Source organism: Megalobrama amblycephala, linkage group LG24 (assembly GCF_018812025.1).
Source record: "Megalobrama amblycephala isolate DHTTF-2021 linkage group LG24, ASM1881202v1, whole genome shotgun sequence".
Taxonomy (NCBI): domain Eukaryota; kingdom Metazoa; phylum Chordata; class Actinopteri; order Cypriniformes; family Xenocyprididae; genus Megalobrama; species Megalobrama amblycephala.
The window spans coordinates 10,387,007-10,406,335 of record NC_063067.1 but is presented as its reverse complement, the minus strand read 5'-3'; the positions used below and the strand labels follow the sequence as shown (position 1 = coordinate 10,406,335).

General features: G+C 36.8%; 1 protein-coding gene across 7 annotated transcripts in view; it reads right to left on the bottom strand.

The window, feature by feature from the left end:
- kcng1 (potassium voltage-gated channel, subfamily G, member 1) overlaps positions 1 to 19,329 on the bottom strand; it is a 76,468-nt gene that overhangs the window by 6,226 nt on the left and 50,913 nt on the right. For 3 of the 7 annotated variants that reach the window (XM_048179051.1, XM_048179050.1, XM_048179056.1), the window contains one exon: positions 423 to 1,288. In XM_048179051.1, the coding sequence (XP_048035008.1) occupies positions 423 to 1,214 (792 nt within the window). In that variant the 5' untranslated portion in view covers positions 1,215 to 1,288. Of the gene's footprint in view, positions 1 to 422; positions 1,289 to 13,602; positions 13,795 to 19,329 lie in introns of all 7 variants that reach the window. The other 4 variants (XM_048179053.1, XM_048179055.1, XM_048179052.1 and 1 more) reach the window with 3 other exon arrangements.

The following is a 19,329-nucleotide window of genomic DNA, read 5'->3' as shown; positions in this document are numbered from 1 at the left end:
CAACAAAGCTGCATTTATAAAATTAAAAAATACAGTAAAAACAGTAATATTATGAAATATTATTTAAATTAAGTATTTTTTTTATTTGAATATATTTTAAAATGTCATTTATTCCTGTGATCAAAGCTGAATTTTCAGCATCAGTCTTCAGTGTCACATGATCCTTCAGAAATCATTCTAATATGCAGATTTGCTGCTTAAGAAACATTTCTAATTATTATCAATGTTGAAAACAGTTCTGCTGCTTCATATTTTTGTAGAAACCATGATTCTAATAGAAAGTTCAAAAGAACATAATTTATTTGAAATATAAATATTTTAATATATACTGTTACTTTTGATACATTTAATTTGTTCTTACTGAATAAAAGTTTAATTTCTCTCAAAATGCAAACTTTTGAAGGTATTAGATGGATACTTACAGTCTCCTCCTCCTCTCTCATAGCAGGCATGGTGCTTATGGACAGGTTGATGGCTGTTATGGTGACAAACAGGACCGACAGGCAGGCGAAGATCTTCCCCGGCAGGCCGGAGTGAGGCTTCTCTACCATGTCTCTTAGTTTTCCCATGCAGCGGGCAAGACGAGACTCCCCGGCCAAACCGCTTTCGCTGTCATCCTCGTCGTCCTCGTCCTCCTCCGCCACCCGCTCTAGCTCATCGCACTCCTCCACGCGCTGCAGGAGGCGTCGCCGGCAGCACCATTCCAAGCTTTCCTCCGGGACGCCCCAGTAGAGCAGCTCCTCTTGGAAGGACAGGGCGCACATCTCACGCAGAGAGCGCAGCTTCCCGGCGCGCAGGAAGGTGAGGATGGTCCGGAAGGCGCAGGGACTGCGGTCGAAGAAGAACTCGTTGTGGACCACGTCGTAGTCGTCGCACACCCGCATGATCTCGTCAAAGCTGCTGCACAGGCGCAGCTGGCCCAGGCGCGAGAGCGGGAAGTCCTCCAGCGTGGTCCACGGAAGCTGGTACCGGAGGCCGCCCACGTTAATGATGACATGCAGCCGCTGGCCGCAGGACGGCAGGTTTCCGTTGTCGTCGGGATGGAGCGCATCGGTGATGTTGGGGTCGGTCGGAGGCAGTCGTTGCGCTCGTTTATAATAAACGCCCTTTAGGGCCTCTTGCTCCTGGATGGGTGGAGCGTTCAGAGAGGTGTCCGAGGTGCAACTTAAAGCGCTGTAGTCATAATCCGAACCATCCCCTGCCAGTAAAGTCATCTTTCACCGGCCACCTCCACCTCAGCGGCTGTCACATGCCTGGAGTCCAGCGCTTCCTCTCAAAGAGTGACCTGCTAAATGAGAGGGGGATGTCAGATTAGTGATTAAAGGATTATGAATTGTGAAATGTTATGGTCACTATAAACACTGACAGACATCTGAGTGACTATTAACTTTCTGGCCATTCATTCTTGATACAAGTTAGGAGGTTAGTTCACCCAAAATTCTGTCATTAATTACTCGCCCTCATGTCATTCCACACCCGTAAGACCTTCGTTCATCTTCAGAACACAAATTAAGATATTTTTGATGAAATCCAATGGCTCAGTGAGGCCTGCATTGACAGCAAGACAATTAACACTTTCAGATGTCCAGAAAGCTACTAAAGACATATTTAAAACAGTTCATGTGACTACAGCGGTTCAACCATTATGTCATGAAGCGACGATACTTTTTGTGTGCCAAAAAACAAAATAACGACTTTATTCAACAATATCTAGAGATGGGCGATTTCAAAACACTGCTTCATGAAGCTTCGAAGCTTTGCGAATCTTTTGTTTCGATTCAGTGGTTCGGAGCATGTATCAAACTGCCAAAGTCACGCCCCCCAGTGGTGAACCATTAAAATTTCGAATTACTTATGACATAGCAAAGCTTCGTTTACTGAAATCACATGACTTTGGCGCTCCGAATCATGATTCGAAAACAAAAGATTTGTATAAAGAGATAAAATGTTGAGAATAAACTCATTAAATTACGAGAAAAAAATGGTTAAATTTCAAGAAAAAAGTCGAGATAAAATGTTGAGAATAAAGTCATTAAATTACAAGAAAAAAGTTGTTAAATTACGAGAACAAATTCGTTAAATTATGAGAAAAATGTTGTTAAATTCTCATAATTTAATGCTTTTTTTCTCGTAATTTAATCACTTTATTTTTAAAAGTTTTATTTCGACTTTTTTCTCGAAATTTAACGAGTTTTTTCTCGTAATTTAATGAGTTTATTCATCTCGAGTTTTTTCTCGAAATTTAACAACTTTAATCTCGAGATGGTTTTATTTTTTTATTATTGCTTGGCCCTAATCCTCTTCCGTAGCCAAGTGCTGCCAATGAAACTTACAGTACTTAACCCAGAATATTTCTTTAAAAACTGGCTGCAATAAGATGTTTGTAGCACATCATACCAAGAAAAAACATTTTAGGACAAACAAAAAACACTTTTTAAGGGATGAATGAACTCAGCCACTAAAATGAAAAACCTATCCGCAAGAGGTAACGAGATAAAGAGAATGCTATTACAATAAGTGGTCGCCTGTGAGATGCTCGGCTAGGCTGATGACATCACTTGTGTCCCTCTTCCGCTGTAATGCACTAAAAAGTACTTCCTAATGGACACAAACCTCCCGGGTTAATGTTAATCAATAATCCTGCTGTTTACTTTTTGGGGAAGACTCAAGAGTGCAGTAGTCAATTCCCCTGATTTGATTGGATGTCTCCAATGCACACACTGATCGAAACGATGGACATTGTTGGTAAGACTGCTATGGAGTTCAAGATTTTTATAAAACCTGATGCTATCTTCATGCAACTACCTTCAGACTTTTGACCAATCATTTGCATTTCTTGATTTTCTTATCTGCAACACTTTCATCTGCTGTTTTAGGAGCATCTGGGTCCTTCAGATAAGATGCTTTATGTTCTGACTTGTTGCGTGGGATCTGCTGATGAATGAACTCTTGCGAAACAAGTTAACATCATGTCTTGGCACGCAACAACCTAGCCTGTGATAGCCGCAACAGGAAGCCTCCCCATCCAACTAAGAGTGTGAAAATGAATAACTCAAGTGCTTCCAACACCTCTCTTTCAAACTCATCTCAAATGTTCACCTACACAAGTGGAGTATTTTCAACCTTAGACGCCTTTCTTCTAACAGTGTGATGTGAACCACAATCCTGATAAAACCAAATGGATTTGAAGTTTCATGCTCAACATCTCACCATCTGTCAGTCTATCTATCCGTCTCTGTGTCTGTCTGTCCATCCCATTCACCCACCCACCTATCTATCTACCTGTACATCCATCATCCATCCATCTGTTCGTATATCTATCTATCTATCTATCTATCTATCTATCTATCTATCTATCTATCTATCTATCTATCTATCTATCTCTCTGTCTGTCAGTCTATCATTCTTCTATCTATCCATCCATCCATCCATCCATCTGTCCGTATATCTATCTCTCTATCCATCCGTCCGTCTATCCATCTATCTATCCATCCATCCATCTGTCCGTATACTGTATCTATCTCTCTATCCATCTATCTGTCAGTCTATCTATCCATCCATCTGTCCGTCCATCCATCCATCCATCCATCTATCTGTCTATTATTCTTCTATCATCCATCCATCCATCCATCCATCCATCCATCTGTCCGTATATCTATCTCTCTATCCATCCGTCCATCTATCCATCCATCTATCTATCTATCTGTCCGTCTATCCATCCATCCATCTGTCCGTATATCTATTTCTCCATCCATCCATCCGTCTGTCTATCAATGTCTCTCATCCATCCGTCTATCTATCTATCTAGTCTCTCATCCATTCGTCCATCCGTTCGTCTGTCTGTCTATCCATCTATCTATTTCTCTCAGTCTCCATCCATCCATCCATCCATCCACCCATCTATCTCTCTATCCATCCATCTATCTGTCTATCTATCTCTCTGTCCGTTTATCCATCCATCCGTCTGTCTATCAATCTATCTATCATCTCTTCAATGCTCTTTTTCAGTGCTTCAATTTTCTTCAAAACTTTTAAACAACTTTAATAGATTGTCTTTAATAATGTTGCATTTCTAGTTAAAAATTACATCGTCAATAATACAATGTCAACATAATCTAATTGTGTACGAACTGTTGAATATGTATATATATATTTAATTTGAAGTTTATTTAATATATCATATATTAAAATGACAAATCTAATTTAATTAATTAATATAATAAAAATACATTTAAAAAGGTAATGTAATATATAAATACATAAAATATAAATTCAGTTACATTAATTTTGTTGAATGTCAATTTATTGTAATTCCACCTCCTGTCTTGTACCCTGTCTGCTACCCAATCCAAATATCAAATTCAGAAATTCAATTAGAATTTAAAAGTCATTCTCTATTCAATACCGAATGGCGCACAACACTGCTCCCAGATGCTTCATACCCTCCATGGCCAGTGTCCAAACTAATTAAATCAATTACCATGATTAAGCTGTAATGGGTTCACAAGTTACAAATTAGTGTCTGCGGCCCTGTGTGTTCAGGCACCAATCAGGGGCCAAGATAGGAGCCTTCGGATTGCTAAAATCAGGAAGCGAGTGCGTCACTGCATGCTTATTAAGCACCTGCACTGTCAGTCGGCGCGAGATAATGATTACGCTTGGCCTTTTGTTTCCGACCTGTCAAATTAAGCGTGTGCCAACCACTGGGCTGCCGAAGAACGTCCGCTGTCTTTACTGCCTTTATCTTCCTCTCGTGCTGGCTTTTATCTTAAGGAGGGCTGAGTGTCAAAGAAGGAGTGACATGAGAATAAGTGGATGAAAGGAAGGAGTCAACAAATTCCACACAGTGACAGGAAGAAGAGGTTGAGAAGAGGAACGAACGTCTTTGGAATGGCAACTGGTGGCTTTTTAAAGGATTAGTTCATTTTCAATTGAAAATTACCCCAAGCTTTTCTCATCCTCAAGCCATCCTAGGTGTATATGACTTTCTTCTTTCTGATGAACACAATTATTATATTAATAAATAATGATATTTATTTTATTAATAAAGTTATATTAATAAATATCCTGACGCATCCGAGCTTTATAATGTGAACGGGACCATCGAGTATGAAGCTTAAGAATGTGCATCCATCCACATCATTTTATTTGAAAGTGAACTAATCCTTTAAGCTGATGGACAGAGATGCCAGTTTCCAAAGACTGGGCAAAGAAAACATCTGAACCAGGGTTTTAAAATACAGTGCCAGAAATTTAAAATTCTCATCATTTGTACTCATGTTGTTCTGAACACATATGGCATTTTGTGTAAAACAAAACAAGAAATTCTGAAAAAAAGAAAAAAGTTTTCCATAAAAGTAAAGCAAATTGTGACTAGCTTGTGCAAATTTCAGAACTGAAGAACCCGTTTAATTCAAGAGTGTGATATATGTGATTTTATATATATATATATATATATATATATATATATATATATATATATATATATATATATATATATATTCTTTGAATTTCTTTCTTTCTTCCTTCCTTCCAGTCTTTAAGGCCTATAAAAGATTGCAACATCTACTTTTTAACTTTCTAACAGGTCTTTTAGCAAACACAAAACTTTGCTTTTGTAGTTTAAAAAGTAGTTTTATGTGAATTTCTGTAAATTTCAGTTCATTTTAATTCTACTTCTTTGCATTTAAATTACATTTTTTGTCTTGTTTTCCAGTACAAATATCTAAACATTCTTAAATCAAGATGCAATTACTTGAGAAGCAAAACAACAAGATACCAAGTCTTGTTTTCTTAAAATTGCATCAAAATTAAAAGAAAAAGAAACTAAAAAATGTACTTTTCTGACCACTTTATATATTGCACAGATATATTCTTCTTGTTTTAAGCATAAAGTCACTTAATTTTGATCAATTTTTCAGAAAACAACACCCAATGATCTTTAGTAATTTTGCTGCTCAAGTAACTATTCCTTGATTTAAGAATGTTTATAAAGGAAGAAAATCTTTTCTTTTTTTTCATGAATTGAAATCAGATTTTAAAGGTTTTCTCAATTCAGTTCTGAATGGCCTACAACCCTGTCCTAACAGTACCATAGAAGTAGTCCGTATGACTTTTGCGTTGTATAGCAAGTGTTCAGAAGCCACACATACAGTAGTTTTGTTGGTTATGACACATGCTGTTTGCCATTATTGACCAAATCTAGTGCAATGCTTCTTAATGTACTACGTTTGAAAATGTGTGATTTTTGATGACTAACGTCTTCAATTTCAGTCCGTTTTTCATTTAAACCATTTTATGGCTTCAGAAGACTTGGAATACAGTGTTTGAGTTAGACAAACTTCTTTTATCGTGTGTTCTGGTCTCAGTATTTCATTGTTCACATCAAGATTTCTCTTCTACGAAGGAAAGAAAGAAAGTCAGCTGGTTTGGAACAACAAGAGGATGAGTAAACGATGACAGTTTTCTTTTTAGTGAACTATTCCTTTTAAGGAACTACAGTACGGACGGACAGAATGAAAGAGTGTGCGAGAAAAGAGCGACCCTTTGAACTGCAGCATTGGTAACGGTGAGTTTCAAGCGTATATTTCTCTCTGACGCAGCGAGATCACAGCTTTGCTCCGGGGCTTTTTCTCCAGATTGCCTCTGAGTCACAGGACTGTGATTCTGCCAGTAACACGCTGAGCACACTTTCCAAACCTAACACCGCTAACCTTCATCATGTACTAGAAAACTGAGCTCTGAAGATCTCAACCCTCTGCTTTCAAAGAACAGCTTTCCCCAAAATGAACATTCTGTCATCATTCACTCACCCTCATGTCTTTCGAAATTATTTATCTTTCATCCGTGGAACACAAAAGGAGACATTTAGAGCAGAATGTCCAGAAATTTTCAAGGCAAGGTGAGATCCTCTTGATACTACAACACAATATATTAAAGTGCTGTTTGAATAATACTGAGCTGCTTGAGTAGAATAAGAGGTCTGGTAATGTGATATTTAGTATGCGGAGCACAGGAAGATTACAAGCATCGCTTATTTACATTTGGTGACTGTTGAAAGGCAAGAATAGTCATACTGTGACAGAAAATTACTCAATGGGAAAATTGCTTGTGTGTTTAATACACTCACTGCAGTCATGCACAATTTAATGGCAACGGCCTCCACGCTGCTTCTGATATATCAAAAACCCACCTAGAGCTAAATATTAGAAGGCAAAATCTTGATCAGCCAGAAAGAAAGTCCTTCTGCCGCCATTACTTACATGATCTGTGAACCATTTATGCCAAATCTATTCTCCAGGTCTAAATGAATGTATAAGCAATTGTTTTTTCCGCTTTGTTTACCATCGAGTACAAACTTTTGTAGAGTATTTGTGCATATGTGTGAGTGCGCACAAGCTTAATGGCAGAACGATATCAGGGCTGTATCTCGTCAAAGTGATGGATAACATGGGAAATATCTCCTGGCTGATGTGTATGAGGCTTATTGAATTATATGGCTGATACGTATTTGCATGTCAAACATAATACAAGCCAAAGCTATTCTTCTGGTGCAACTGTGCGCACAATAAAACGTCCTCTTTGTGCTGTTAAACACGTCAAAACATATCATCCACATAACTGAACATTAGGGCTTGCTAATATATTAAATATTCATGAGGAGATACAGTATTGTGTTGATTTTTGTCAAGCATTGCACTTATTTTAATGCACTTTTTATTTAGGCACTGAGTTTTCTATGGACTGTGTCAATCGACTAGCTGTTTTAAAATATCAGTTTCAATGAATTGATTCACAACTTTTTGATCAAATAAATGCAGCCTTGGTGAGAATAAGTGCATTGAAATAAAAATGATCAAATATTATAAAATTAAATCCGTAAAAAAAAAAAAAAACTTTTTTTTGCTTGAAATAAAATAAATGTCAACTAGAATAAAAATGAAACTTATTTTATATCTCTGTATCTCATTGGTACTAAAATAACACTGTCAAAAATCATGCTTCCTTGTGCTAATTTAGTCAAAAACAATGCCTCTAGATTTTTATTGTCTTCTAGTCCTTACATTAATCATTTTTAATCTACTTGAAAAAATAAAAACCTTTAAGACAAACACACAAATATAGATATTTATATCAAATTCATCAACTGGCTGAAAAACATTACCAGCTGTTCACCATACTGAACAGCTGGTCAATTTAGTGCATAATTTCCATTATGTTCATCGTATACTATTTTTGTACACGTTATATCCACAGTGCTCGCCTGTTATGATTAAGTAGGAAGATTCATTTTTTTGGTGATGATACAACCGTCCTCATGGTTGCCTGGTGAGACACTTGGCAAACGGCGCCCCACCCCCTCCCACGCATCTCATGCTCTCTTCTGGTGCCGCCCACCCATCGTCTATGGGGTCCAGACTGCATCCTGGAGCTCTACGTCTTTATGACTTCTGCTCCCTCTCTTGTTAACACACACCATCCTCACTAACAAAAATATGTTTTGCTAACGTTCCAATTGAGTTATGAAAATGTTATGTTCTCAGAACATTCAAAACACACAGGTTTTTTAAACGTTTTAAAAACGTTCTTGGTTATGTGAACGTTAGAGAAAGGTTTAAGGAAATTTTGATCATTTTGCACCTATTTTAGGAAAATTACTTTTGAATGTTCACTGAATCATCTAAACCAGACGGCTGAAAAAGCTGCATTGCGTCTACAACATAAACAGCGTAGGAGACTGACAGGGAAGAGACACAATTGTTGAATAAAATTGTTATTTTTGCGCACAAAAAGTATTCTTGTCGCTAAGGTTGAACCACTTTAGTCACGTTGACTATTGTCTTTAATACCTTTCTGGGCCTTGAAAGGTGCAATGACGTTGCTGCCTATGTGGTTCAGATAACTCTTGGATTTCATCAAAAATATCTTAATTTGTGTTCTGAAGATGAACGAAGGTCTAAAAGGTTTGGAAAGATTTGAGGGTGAGTAATTAATGACAGAAATTTCATTTTTGCATGAACTAACCATTTAATATCTTATGCAACACTGCTTCTAAGTCAGTCTATTTTGTTGTAAGGATTTTTAGGGGTCAAGCACCTAAGGTACGAAGTATATATGTGTTAGTTTTTTTCTTCTTCTTCTTCCACTCAAGTCTATGGCAGCCCATAGAACAGCTTGTGGGACAATTACAAAGTTTGGCACACAGATAGAGTACAGTCTGAACATTAACCACAGAAATTAGTCCTTAACTCAATCCTTCTAGCGCCACCAACTGCTCAAAGTTGCACTTACATTTATGCTAATAACTTATGCTAAAAAGTACATTCTTTTTTTCCTCTGATTCCTTAGCTCAAGATGATCCGATGACATTTTCCGCCATGAAAATTTTCCAGCCATTTTGAATTTCAGATCCTCTTCAGTCTATGCAGGCAAAAACGTAATAAAAGCTTTTTGATAAACCCAGTTTCGAATAACGTGCAAACAAATTTGAGAAAAAGCACCCCAAATTGGATGTGAGGCTATATTTCTGCAACCCTTTAGCGTATTGAGATGAATCTCGCGGTGCGTTCCAAACGGGATATATATCGCCCTCCGAAGGGCTCTTTGGAGTGAAAACAATCATGGCCGCCATATTGAAGGGTTGTTCCAAACCGAAGTGCTCAAAACTGGCCACTTCAAAGGGCCCTTCGGAATAATAGATTTCGAAGGGTACAACTGATGGACACTTCAGGCTCCCATGATCCTTTGCACAGGGAAGTTGTTTGGCATCACAGAAAGGGTACAGAAGGCTCGAAGTTCGATTTTACCTAGAAATGTATGTATAGTATTTTTCTATACTACTGTAATATTTATACAAGTTAGATTTGGTACATTATTGTGGTCAATTCGACATTGTACTTCAACTTTACAGCTACCCTTATCAGTCCATTCAAATGTTTCAAATACATAGACACAATACAATATGGTGCGATAAACCAAAAATAAATAAATAAATACACTTTTATTTATTTATTTACGTTAAACAAAAGGCGCAGCTTGCACAATCTACTCATCATTCAGAGCGAGTTTTTTTGGGGGTCAATCAGCATACAAAATGTGTGACGGAGGCGCCTCCTTGTCTCGTTAGGATGACAGAAGTTTTTTGACCCTTACACCCTTCATCCCTTCGAAGCTCTCACTCCGGAGGGTAAACCCTTGGAAGGAATTAGGGCATAGGGATGAGCCCTTCCGAACGGAACGCAGGGTTGGTACATGTCTTCACACGCATGACCTGAGGCTACATGCAGTGCTTCACCACAGCGCCACCTACTGGTCATTTTTGCTTATTTTATTTTTTTATTTCTGAACGCTTTGTCCAAAAATCATAAAACTGGTCTCTTTTAATTCAGTGTAGCATACCGTGTCGACTGATACACAATTGACCGTTTGCAAAAACCCGCCCCCCTTAGTTACTGTTGCTTTGTCCGACAAGCCATAGCACTCTCACGCCACACATCATGTTCTCACAGAGTGAAAAATACATTGCAGAGCAAAGAGGACACTGAAAATGTGCCAACAGACAAGACAGAGCAGGTTATTTTTGGTATGAAACAAAGTTTCAGCTTTCAAATTTCGTCTTTTTTTAATAAATTCAAACAATAAATACCGTTTTGTGGCTCTTTAATGTGACGTGACAGATTGCTGTAGTGTCTCAGTTCAAGTGGTTTGTGAACCAATCGTCTCTTTCTAGTAATAAACATGAATTAACATTAGAAAGTATGTTGTCTCAACTGCAAGACATCAATACTCACCATTGGACAAAATCGCAGATTTAGTGCCATGATTGGACAGATCACCTGTCAATCAAACTCCCGGCGAAGGGTGAATTATAGCCATTTTGGGCCATTTTTTAAATTAATTTTGCCTATTTTAATGAAACTGGTCTTGATAGATTCCTTGAGTCATACCAAGAACAATGATACCGATTATGCCATATTGGGTCGAACTTGCTGCCCGCAAGTAGTAAAGAAGTATTAGTGCTAAAGAAGCAACACTAACAAAGCATTAGTCTCAAAGATCATAGCTATTTTTGTTCATTAAATGACTCGCACAAAGTCAGACAACAGATTTTTGAGCTATTCTTACATGTACACCATCTGGAAAAACTCATTCTCAGCGTGAATGATCTTCCTTTACCAAAGACAAACAGTATGAAGGAGCAAAACCACATTCATTGTCTCTCCACTGCTCTGAACACCAGTGAATAATGCTGTTCTCTCCTCATCTGTAACTCTGACACTTGTAGCTCGCAGCAGAGAACATTCCCCGCAACAGATCGGCAGGGACGCATAAGTACATCTCTTGAACCGTCTTTGTGCACAGACTCTATGTATACACAACACATGTTCACAATCGGGATGTTCAGGTCCAACAGCGCCTGCAGCCATGCTCATATCGTAAGACATCTGCTTACATCAACTCAAACGGGAATCGGAGAGAGAAAGAGATTTTTTTTTTAGATATTAGTGGGTGGATTTAATAAATCGCTGAATATATTGAAACATCTTCGGGCTATAATTGCTTTCTCTTCCTCTCATGTGTCCACCATACATAAAACAGTCTCTCGGCTTCGCAGTGGTTTAGCAAACCTCTCCATCTTTTCACTGTACTTAACCTTTGCCACAGCACTGCTTCTATTCCTGGCAGGTTTTCAGCACATCACTGGCAGAGATGCACAATAGTCTGACGCTCAAAAATCTCTGAGTTTATGTTTTCATTTAAATTCCAGCAGCTGGGTCATACTGATCTCCATTTGTGCACTAATGGCTCCGGTTATTAATGCATTGTTGCAGGCAAACATTTACCATAGGGTCACGACGCAAACCTCCTCGTTATGGATTATCATCACACTATTGGGTGAATCTCACCGAACCCATCAGGAACATGTTCAGGTCGTTTGTCACTTCAAAATCAAAAGAAAAATGTAGGTGTCATTTTATTTCGCTTTTTTTAGGATCAAATTTTTCACATTGTGAAAAATGACAATAAATGGCGCAATGCCAAGTTTCATTAACGTCATTCAAATAAATAAATAAAAATCTCATTCTCATTACTGTAATGCAAAAAAAAAAAAGTTAAATGTAAAGTATTTATATGTGATGGCAGTATTTGTTGCATTAAATATATTTTGCACAAATTAAAATATAGTATTTCACAGTTTTACAATATTAATGAGAATGTAATGAGAATCATCACGGAAAATAATGGAAATCACAAAAATATTAATAAAAAAATGTCCAGATGCATTATGCTGGAGAAATGTGCTTAAATGTATAATGAAAAATAATGCATAAATAACATAAACAATATATATAAAACTATACTTTATTTATTATGTAAAATTATATACATAATAATTTATTATTTTATTAGTCCAAATTATATTGAGCAAAACACAATACTGCCATCATATATATGCCTCATCCCTCAATTCATTTTAATAATTAACATTTTATGGTGTGGTTCAATTCGTATAGCTAACGTAATATATATGTATATATGTGTGTGTGTGTGTGTGTGTATATATATATATATATATATATATATATACACAATTTAATATGAATGTGATGCAGACTTAATAAATATCATGGAGATTTAATTAATTCTGAAGTTTTAAGTGTTAACAATGAGATTATGTGTTTTTTATAATCAATTAACACTGATTTTGTCAGTTTTTACAAGATGGACAAAATTTGTAACTAAAAAATTCATTTGGTTAAACCAAAATTTCGGTTTTACCAAACAGTGCTAACAGGCTGATATCTAGCTAGCTAGCAAAATGACAATCAAACATTTTATATTTAGTACAAGTTTTTAAAATATTACAACATTTTCCATGTTTTATAGCGGCTGCACCGAATGACCTGATGTTTCGGGACATGCGTATGAGCGAGTGAAAACATGAATTTTTCAAATAGTTAAAAGAGTGTTAGTTACTTTGCCTCACGATCATGTGGTCCTTTGCAGGTGTCTGAATGATGTCACATCCTGTCACATGATATTGAATGCATGGCTTCAATGAAATTCATTTTTCCGGACATTCTTTCTCATAACAAATCAACGACTTCTACACATCATTTTAATACCATTTTGCACTATGTTGATATATGATGATATAAAATCATGCCAGAATAAAAAATATATACATTTATTATATTTTAAGATGTTTTAATCACAAATGAACTGGCTGTATTGGCCTTTGACAGCTAAGCCAAATGACCTTTTGACACTTCAAAATCTTTAAAATACCTTTATATGTAGGAAAATATAATTAAAACCTTTTTGGATGTAATAAAAGAGATCTAGTTGTACTCCCTTACATACTTTGGATGTCATATCTTTTTTTTTTAATTATTATTATAAAGGCCTTTGGACAAAAAAATGATCCGTCACGTCATTGACCCATTTGTGTTTCAAGTTGATCACTTTCTGTTTCTTTCTCTTGTTTTTTTTTCTATATTCTAATTGTTTTGTGTTCAGCTGGATCACAGGACTGCTCAAACATCAACATAAATTACGTAATGATTACATAAGGATTTGTCCAGCAGTTGTGTGCATTACCAGTTTCATGCAGTTATTATCCATCTCCTATGTGACACCAACAGGCCAAGATCAGTGAGTAATCTCCATTATGCCCAAGCACTTCAAGGACCGGAAACCACAGCAGCCTATAACGGGTGTCAGTCTGAAAAGTGTCACTGCTTGAGCGGATCTCCATTAGCTGGACCGCAGCAGGCCTCAGGGGGACCACAGCTGGACAAAATATATTAAAGAGGTATGAGAAGACAGAAAGCCGGTGCAGAACAGAAAATGTGTTTGAAGAAGACGAAAAACAAGGACAGTGACATCCAGTGTTATTGAATGTCAACACAGCGGAAAGCACTTCATCTGATGAGATAGATTGAAATGTGCGGACTCTTCAAACTTCAAAAGAGAGGCTTTGAGATGGAAGCTGAGGCGGGTGATGAATTCGAGGCCGCCCGGTGTTACTTCACTTATTCTTTTAGATTTTGTCAATGATAAACTCCTGTCCTGCAGAGTGGGCTTCAAAACGCATTTATTTCACCATCATTCACAGGCTGTCGACTGGGAATAAAGCAACTTGGAGAAGATGAGAATGCCGAAGCACTGTAAGACAAACTCCTTCCCAGACAACTATCAGCTGCACTTTGTATACATTACAAGAATAATAATCCCAAAATAATTCTGTCATGATTTAATTATCCATTTTGTTCCAAACCTATATGAGTTTTTATGTGGAAAACAAGAATTTCTTCTTGCGGCTCTTTCCTACACAACAACAGTTACCATTAAAAACAAAAGTAAACAGAAACACTTTACAATAAGGTCTTATTTGTTAACATTAATAAATGCATTAACTAATATGAACAAACAGCATTTATTAACCTTTGTTGATGTTAGTTAATGCATTGTTCATGTTCATGCTAGTTCACAGTGCATTAAATAAAATATTTGATTTTAAAAATGTATTAATGTTGAGATTAACATTAACTAAGCTTACTAAATTCTGTAGAAGTATTATTCATTGCTAGTTCATGTTAACTTTGTAATTAACAGATGAAACTTTGTAAAGTGTTACCAAATAAAAAAGTGGTCCATATGACTATATGCACTGTATACATTGTCAGTATTTGGCATTAATGGTGCACCATTTTTGAATCTGACTGCAAATGAGATTTAATAGTTTTGCTGAAGAGCAAGATTCCCAGTAAATAATATCTTATTTTTCAGTTTTGTTGCACAAGACTATCATGTGACTTGAAATATAGTGCATAACTTGCAAGGACTGTAGTTTTATGGGGGTCCTTTTTAACTATAAACTGTCATTGTGTGGAAAAATGTTGCAAAAATATAAATAAATAACAGAATTTACATTTACATTTCTATTGACGGTCATTCGAAGTTAGCCATGTATTCTGACAATATAAATCTTATATAAATTGTAGGGCTGGAACAATAAATCGATTCGTCTTGATTCGTAGATTGATTCTGAGATTTCCCAAATGCATCACAATTCTCTCTTGAATCGATTCTGAGCTTAGTTATTAACAGCAGATGGCGCTTTAGGCTAGTTTTTAACCATACATTCAAATGCTCATGAAGAAGAGCGTTCATGCATTCGACTGAGTCTGAGAATGTACTTGAACCTCAGAATGCTTTTATGACGCGAGATTAATGTAAACAGCCCACTGCAAACACCCTTGTAATTAGCTTCAACCTTTTCCAACTTTATGAATGATTATTTTATAGAAGGTTCTTGTGGTGTGTGTAAGGAATTGGAAGCAAGCAGAGTACGGCTGTTTCTAAAGCACGCAGTGGCATCTGCTTAACCTCAGAATCGTTTCAAGAGAGAATTACGATGTATTTGGAAAATCTCAGAATCGATCTAGAATCATTTCTCGATTTATTGCAATGATTTATTGCCCCAGCCCTAATAAATTGTAAATAGTTTATTATATTATAGCAGATGGCTCTTAAAAGCATGAAATAACATTCTTGTGATGCTATCAGTCACTCAGCATTGTAATCAATGTTCCCTCTAATTTTTTTTCTCGCTGAGCAAAACTTTTCTCTGTTGAGCGCACATTTTGGCCACCTGAGCAAAAACATACTTTATATCAGACCTGTACAATGAACGTAAACACACACACAAAAAAAATGGTTTTATTATGCAACTGTAACATTTAACTTTAATGTGCCGTTTCTATTTTATTTGACCCTTGATGTAACTTAGTGATTTATTAAATAATATGTTTGAAAAGAAGCAGTTCAGTCACTAAATTAAGCACATTTTAGGTTACTTGAGATTTTTTTCACATTGCTGTATTAACTGTACCAGTCTTTACCAAGAAATTCTATTAAAAAATAATTTCTGTCCTCCTGCAGGACAGTTCAATTCTTTATAATAATATAATATGAGCAGTTACAATGATGGTTTGGGACAACCATGATGTGTTTTTGTACAGTCAATTATTAGCAACAGACAGTGTTAAACCATCAAAATTATATGTTTATTGCTTATGAATCTCCCAGATTTTATATACCAGGAGGTTAAGATTTTTTGTGGCAAGGAGCCATAAACAATCCCCTTGTGAGATCAATTTGTTATTAGGCTTACTTTATAATATAATAAAATATAATATAATATTTAAGTATTTAAACTGATATACAGTATTATATCAGTTTAAATGCTTCCATTTGTTTTAATATATTATATAGTGAAAACAAACTGAAGCATTTAAACTGATAAAGTTTAAACTCAATATTTTTAAGAAAAGTGAACGTTAACTCGTTTATAGTTATCTAAACATCCCTGAAACCCACACCACCACACACAATAATCTATTTAAACTGAGGTATATCACTGATGTATTTTGAGTTTTTAAGCTACACCTGTGGTGGGCGTGTGATTGTAAATGTCTCAGAGTTTTGTTAGCATTCTGTGCCCATCGTCCGTTATTTCCACCACTTTTCATTAAAACATGACGTTTTATTTCACATTTCTTTTCATTTCGCGTTGCCTCTCGTATTGATGTATTTAGTCCGCACACATGACAGTATTCTTACCGCGACTGATTTGGCTCAGGGCCAGCCAGCGCACGCGCTCAATCGTTCTCTTTCTATGAAACCTGTAAACCGCATTCACCGGTTCCAACTCTATAGCGACAATAACTCTATAGCGGTTGTCCAGAGCACTGCAATTATTTCTCATTTAAACTACTACAATCATTTTAATGTCTGTTCTCTGCGCGGCAATTATTTCTTCTGCGCGGCCGCGGCTTCAGAAGTGCGCGGCCGCGCACGCGCGCAGCTTAGAGGGAACATTGATTGTAATGAAGACATTTTCCTGCACCTCAAGAGTGAGTAGTCACATGGCATTTATGGCTCAGCTGATTGGCTAAAAAAAGGATGTGGAACTGAATTCAGATTTCAAATCACATACTAGTCTTACTGTCAATGAAAATCACTATGAAAAACTCTGCAGATACCAAAAGCAGGGCAGCTAAATGTATGAGCATATAAATTGCTTTTCACCTTAATAATAATGTAGTTAGAAATTCTGCAGACTCATGGTAATTCCTTAATTAAACACAGTCACTCCCTGTGTGTAATGGTATGAGAAGACCGCTGCAAACAGGGAATGACCATTTATAATTGCAATATCCTGACCGCAGTTCACAATTATGCTGCACATAAAGGTATGAAAAGACATTAACCCTGTTCATTAAAACTAGCCCTTTTACAATACATATGAAGTTGATGAAGCCTTTTGTCATTGTAAATCACTAAAGCTCTCAGGGACATGTCCTTTGAACCTGAAATTGCAGTGAAAGGACATAAAACTGGCCGCTGAACAGATCCCAGCTGTGTTTTAGGAGCTAGACTGTGGTTTTAAAGGTTTCCTTGATAATGATTTCACTTTTTTAACTTTAGTTAGTGTGTAGTGTTGCTGTTTGAGCATAAACAACATCTGCAAAGTTATAATGCTCAAAGTTCAATGCAAATGGATATATTTTCTTTTACAGAAATCACTTGTTAAGGACTACAACAAATGTCTGGTAGGGACTACAACGAGCTTCTTTGCGAGTTGGTGACATCACAAACCCACATATTTACATAAACCCCGCCCCTGAGAACACACAACAAAGGGGGCGGGTCCATGTTGGGCTGCTTTAGAGAAGAGGAAGAGTTGTTGTAGTAGAGTGTTGTTGACATGCCGTCATTTTACGCCGGACTGCTTCACAACAAACGAGGATCAATTCAACACTGGATTTGAGCAAAAGATGAACATGACGGCACATGCTAGTGGATGAGTTGAATCAACTCCACAGCAACTACATAAATTTATCCACTAACCATTCAGAAACGTCCAGTTTCATTCTAAAAGTTGTAACTTCTTCCTGAGTCTCTCCATCAGTGTCGACTCCGGTTTGAACAATGTAAGGCTGAACACCGTTACTGACAATCCACATTTTGGCTGCGTGAGATTCTCCAGCTTTGTTGTTGTTGAGCAACTGCTAAAGCTCCGCCCTCTTCTGGAAAGGGGGCTGGGAGCAGCAGCTCATTTGCATTTAAATATTAAACTCAGATTAGTTCTATTAACATTAGATGTTTAAACCTTTGAGACAACACTAATATTAATGTCTTTCTACACTCTCAGTAATTATACGGCATTTGCAAAATGATTTTCAGTAGAACATGCCAAAGCAACACTAAGGTCATGGGTTTGATTCGCTAACAAAACACCTGCTGAATGCATAAATGTAAATGTAGTTACGGAGAGGAAAAGCTGCTGTTCCTTCCCTGTAGTCAACAAACCTATAAATCAATCTGAACTCCTACAGGTTTATGCAAAACGTTTGTTTGTAGAGATCTAATCTCTTCTCAATAAGCCCGGAGTGTGGGTCCATTTCTCACCATGCGAATAACTGGAGAGGAAGTTTTCAGAGACACACAGTGAATCACTGTCTTGGTTAAACGGATAGACTCATTTTTATGTCATTCATTTTCAGACTGGAAATTCATAATATGCAAATGTAAGCTCGAGCTACACGTCCGAGTTACCACTGCACTATGATGATTCACGGAGAGGGCACGTTCCCACCTTGGGAAAATGATGACCATTCATACCCACTCACAGCCGTAGATGCCACTCAAACACCAAGAAACTCTTTCAAATTCAGATAAGTGTACTTCATTATGACTAAGTGTCACCAACTCTTCCCAAACCACCCACAGTGAGATTCATAACCCTGGATGTGTTGATACGTGCTAACAGAACTACAGTGAAGTCCAAAAGTCTGAGACCAGTAGCCAAAATGCTGATATTTTACATTTTTCTGATTGTTTTTCATTGCAAATTATTTCCCAGCATAACAATTTAAGTAAAAAAAAAAAACCTCCCTGGAGCTACACCTACACCTACATGATAATGTTCTCCAGCATGATTTTAGATCTTGATCCAGCATGATTTGCCGTCTTTAATTTTGATTCTTTTTACATCATAAACTTTTTGTGTTTAAAAATTCTACACTCTAAAAAATGTTGGGTTAAAAACAACTCAATTTGGGTTGAAAATGGACAAACCCAGAGATTCGGTTGTTTTAACCCAATGTTTTGGTTGTTTTAACCCAGCGGTTGGGTTAAACGTTTGCCCAAGGTGCTGGGCAGTTTATTTAACTCAACTATTGATTAAAAATTGAACTTAAAATGAACCCAAAATAGGTTGGAAATTAAAAATCAGACACATAATTACTAAAGGCAACA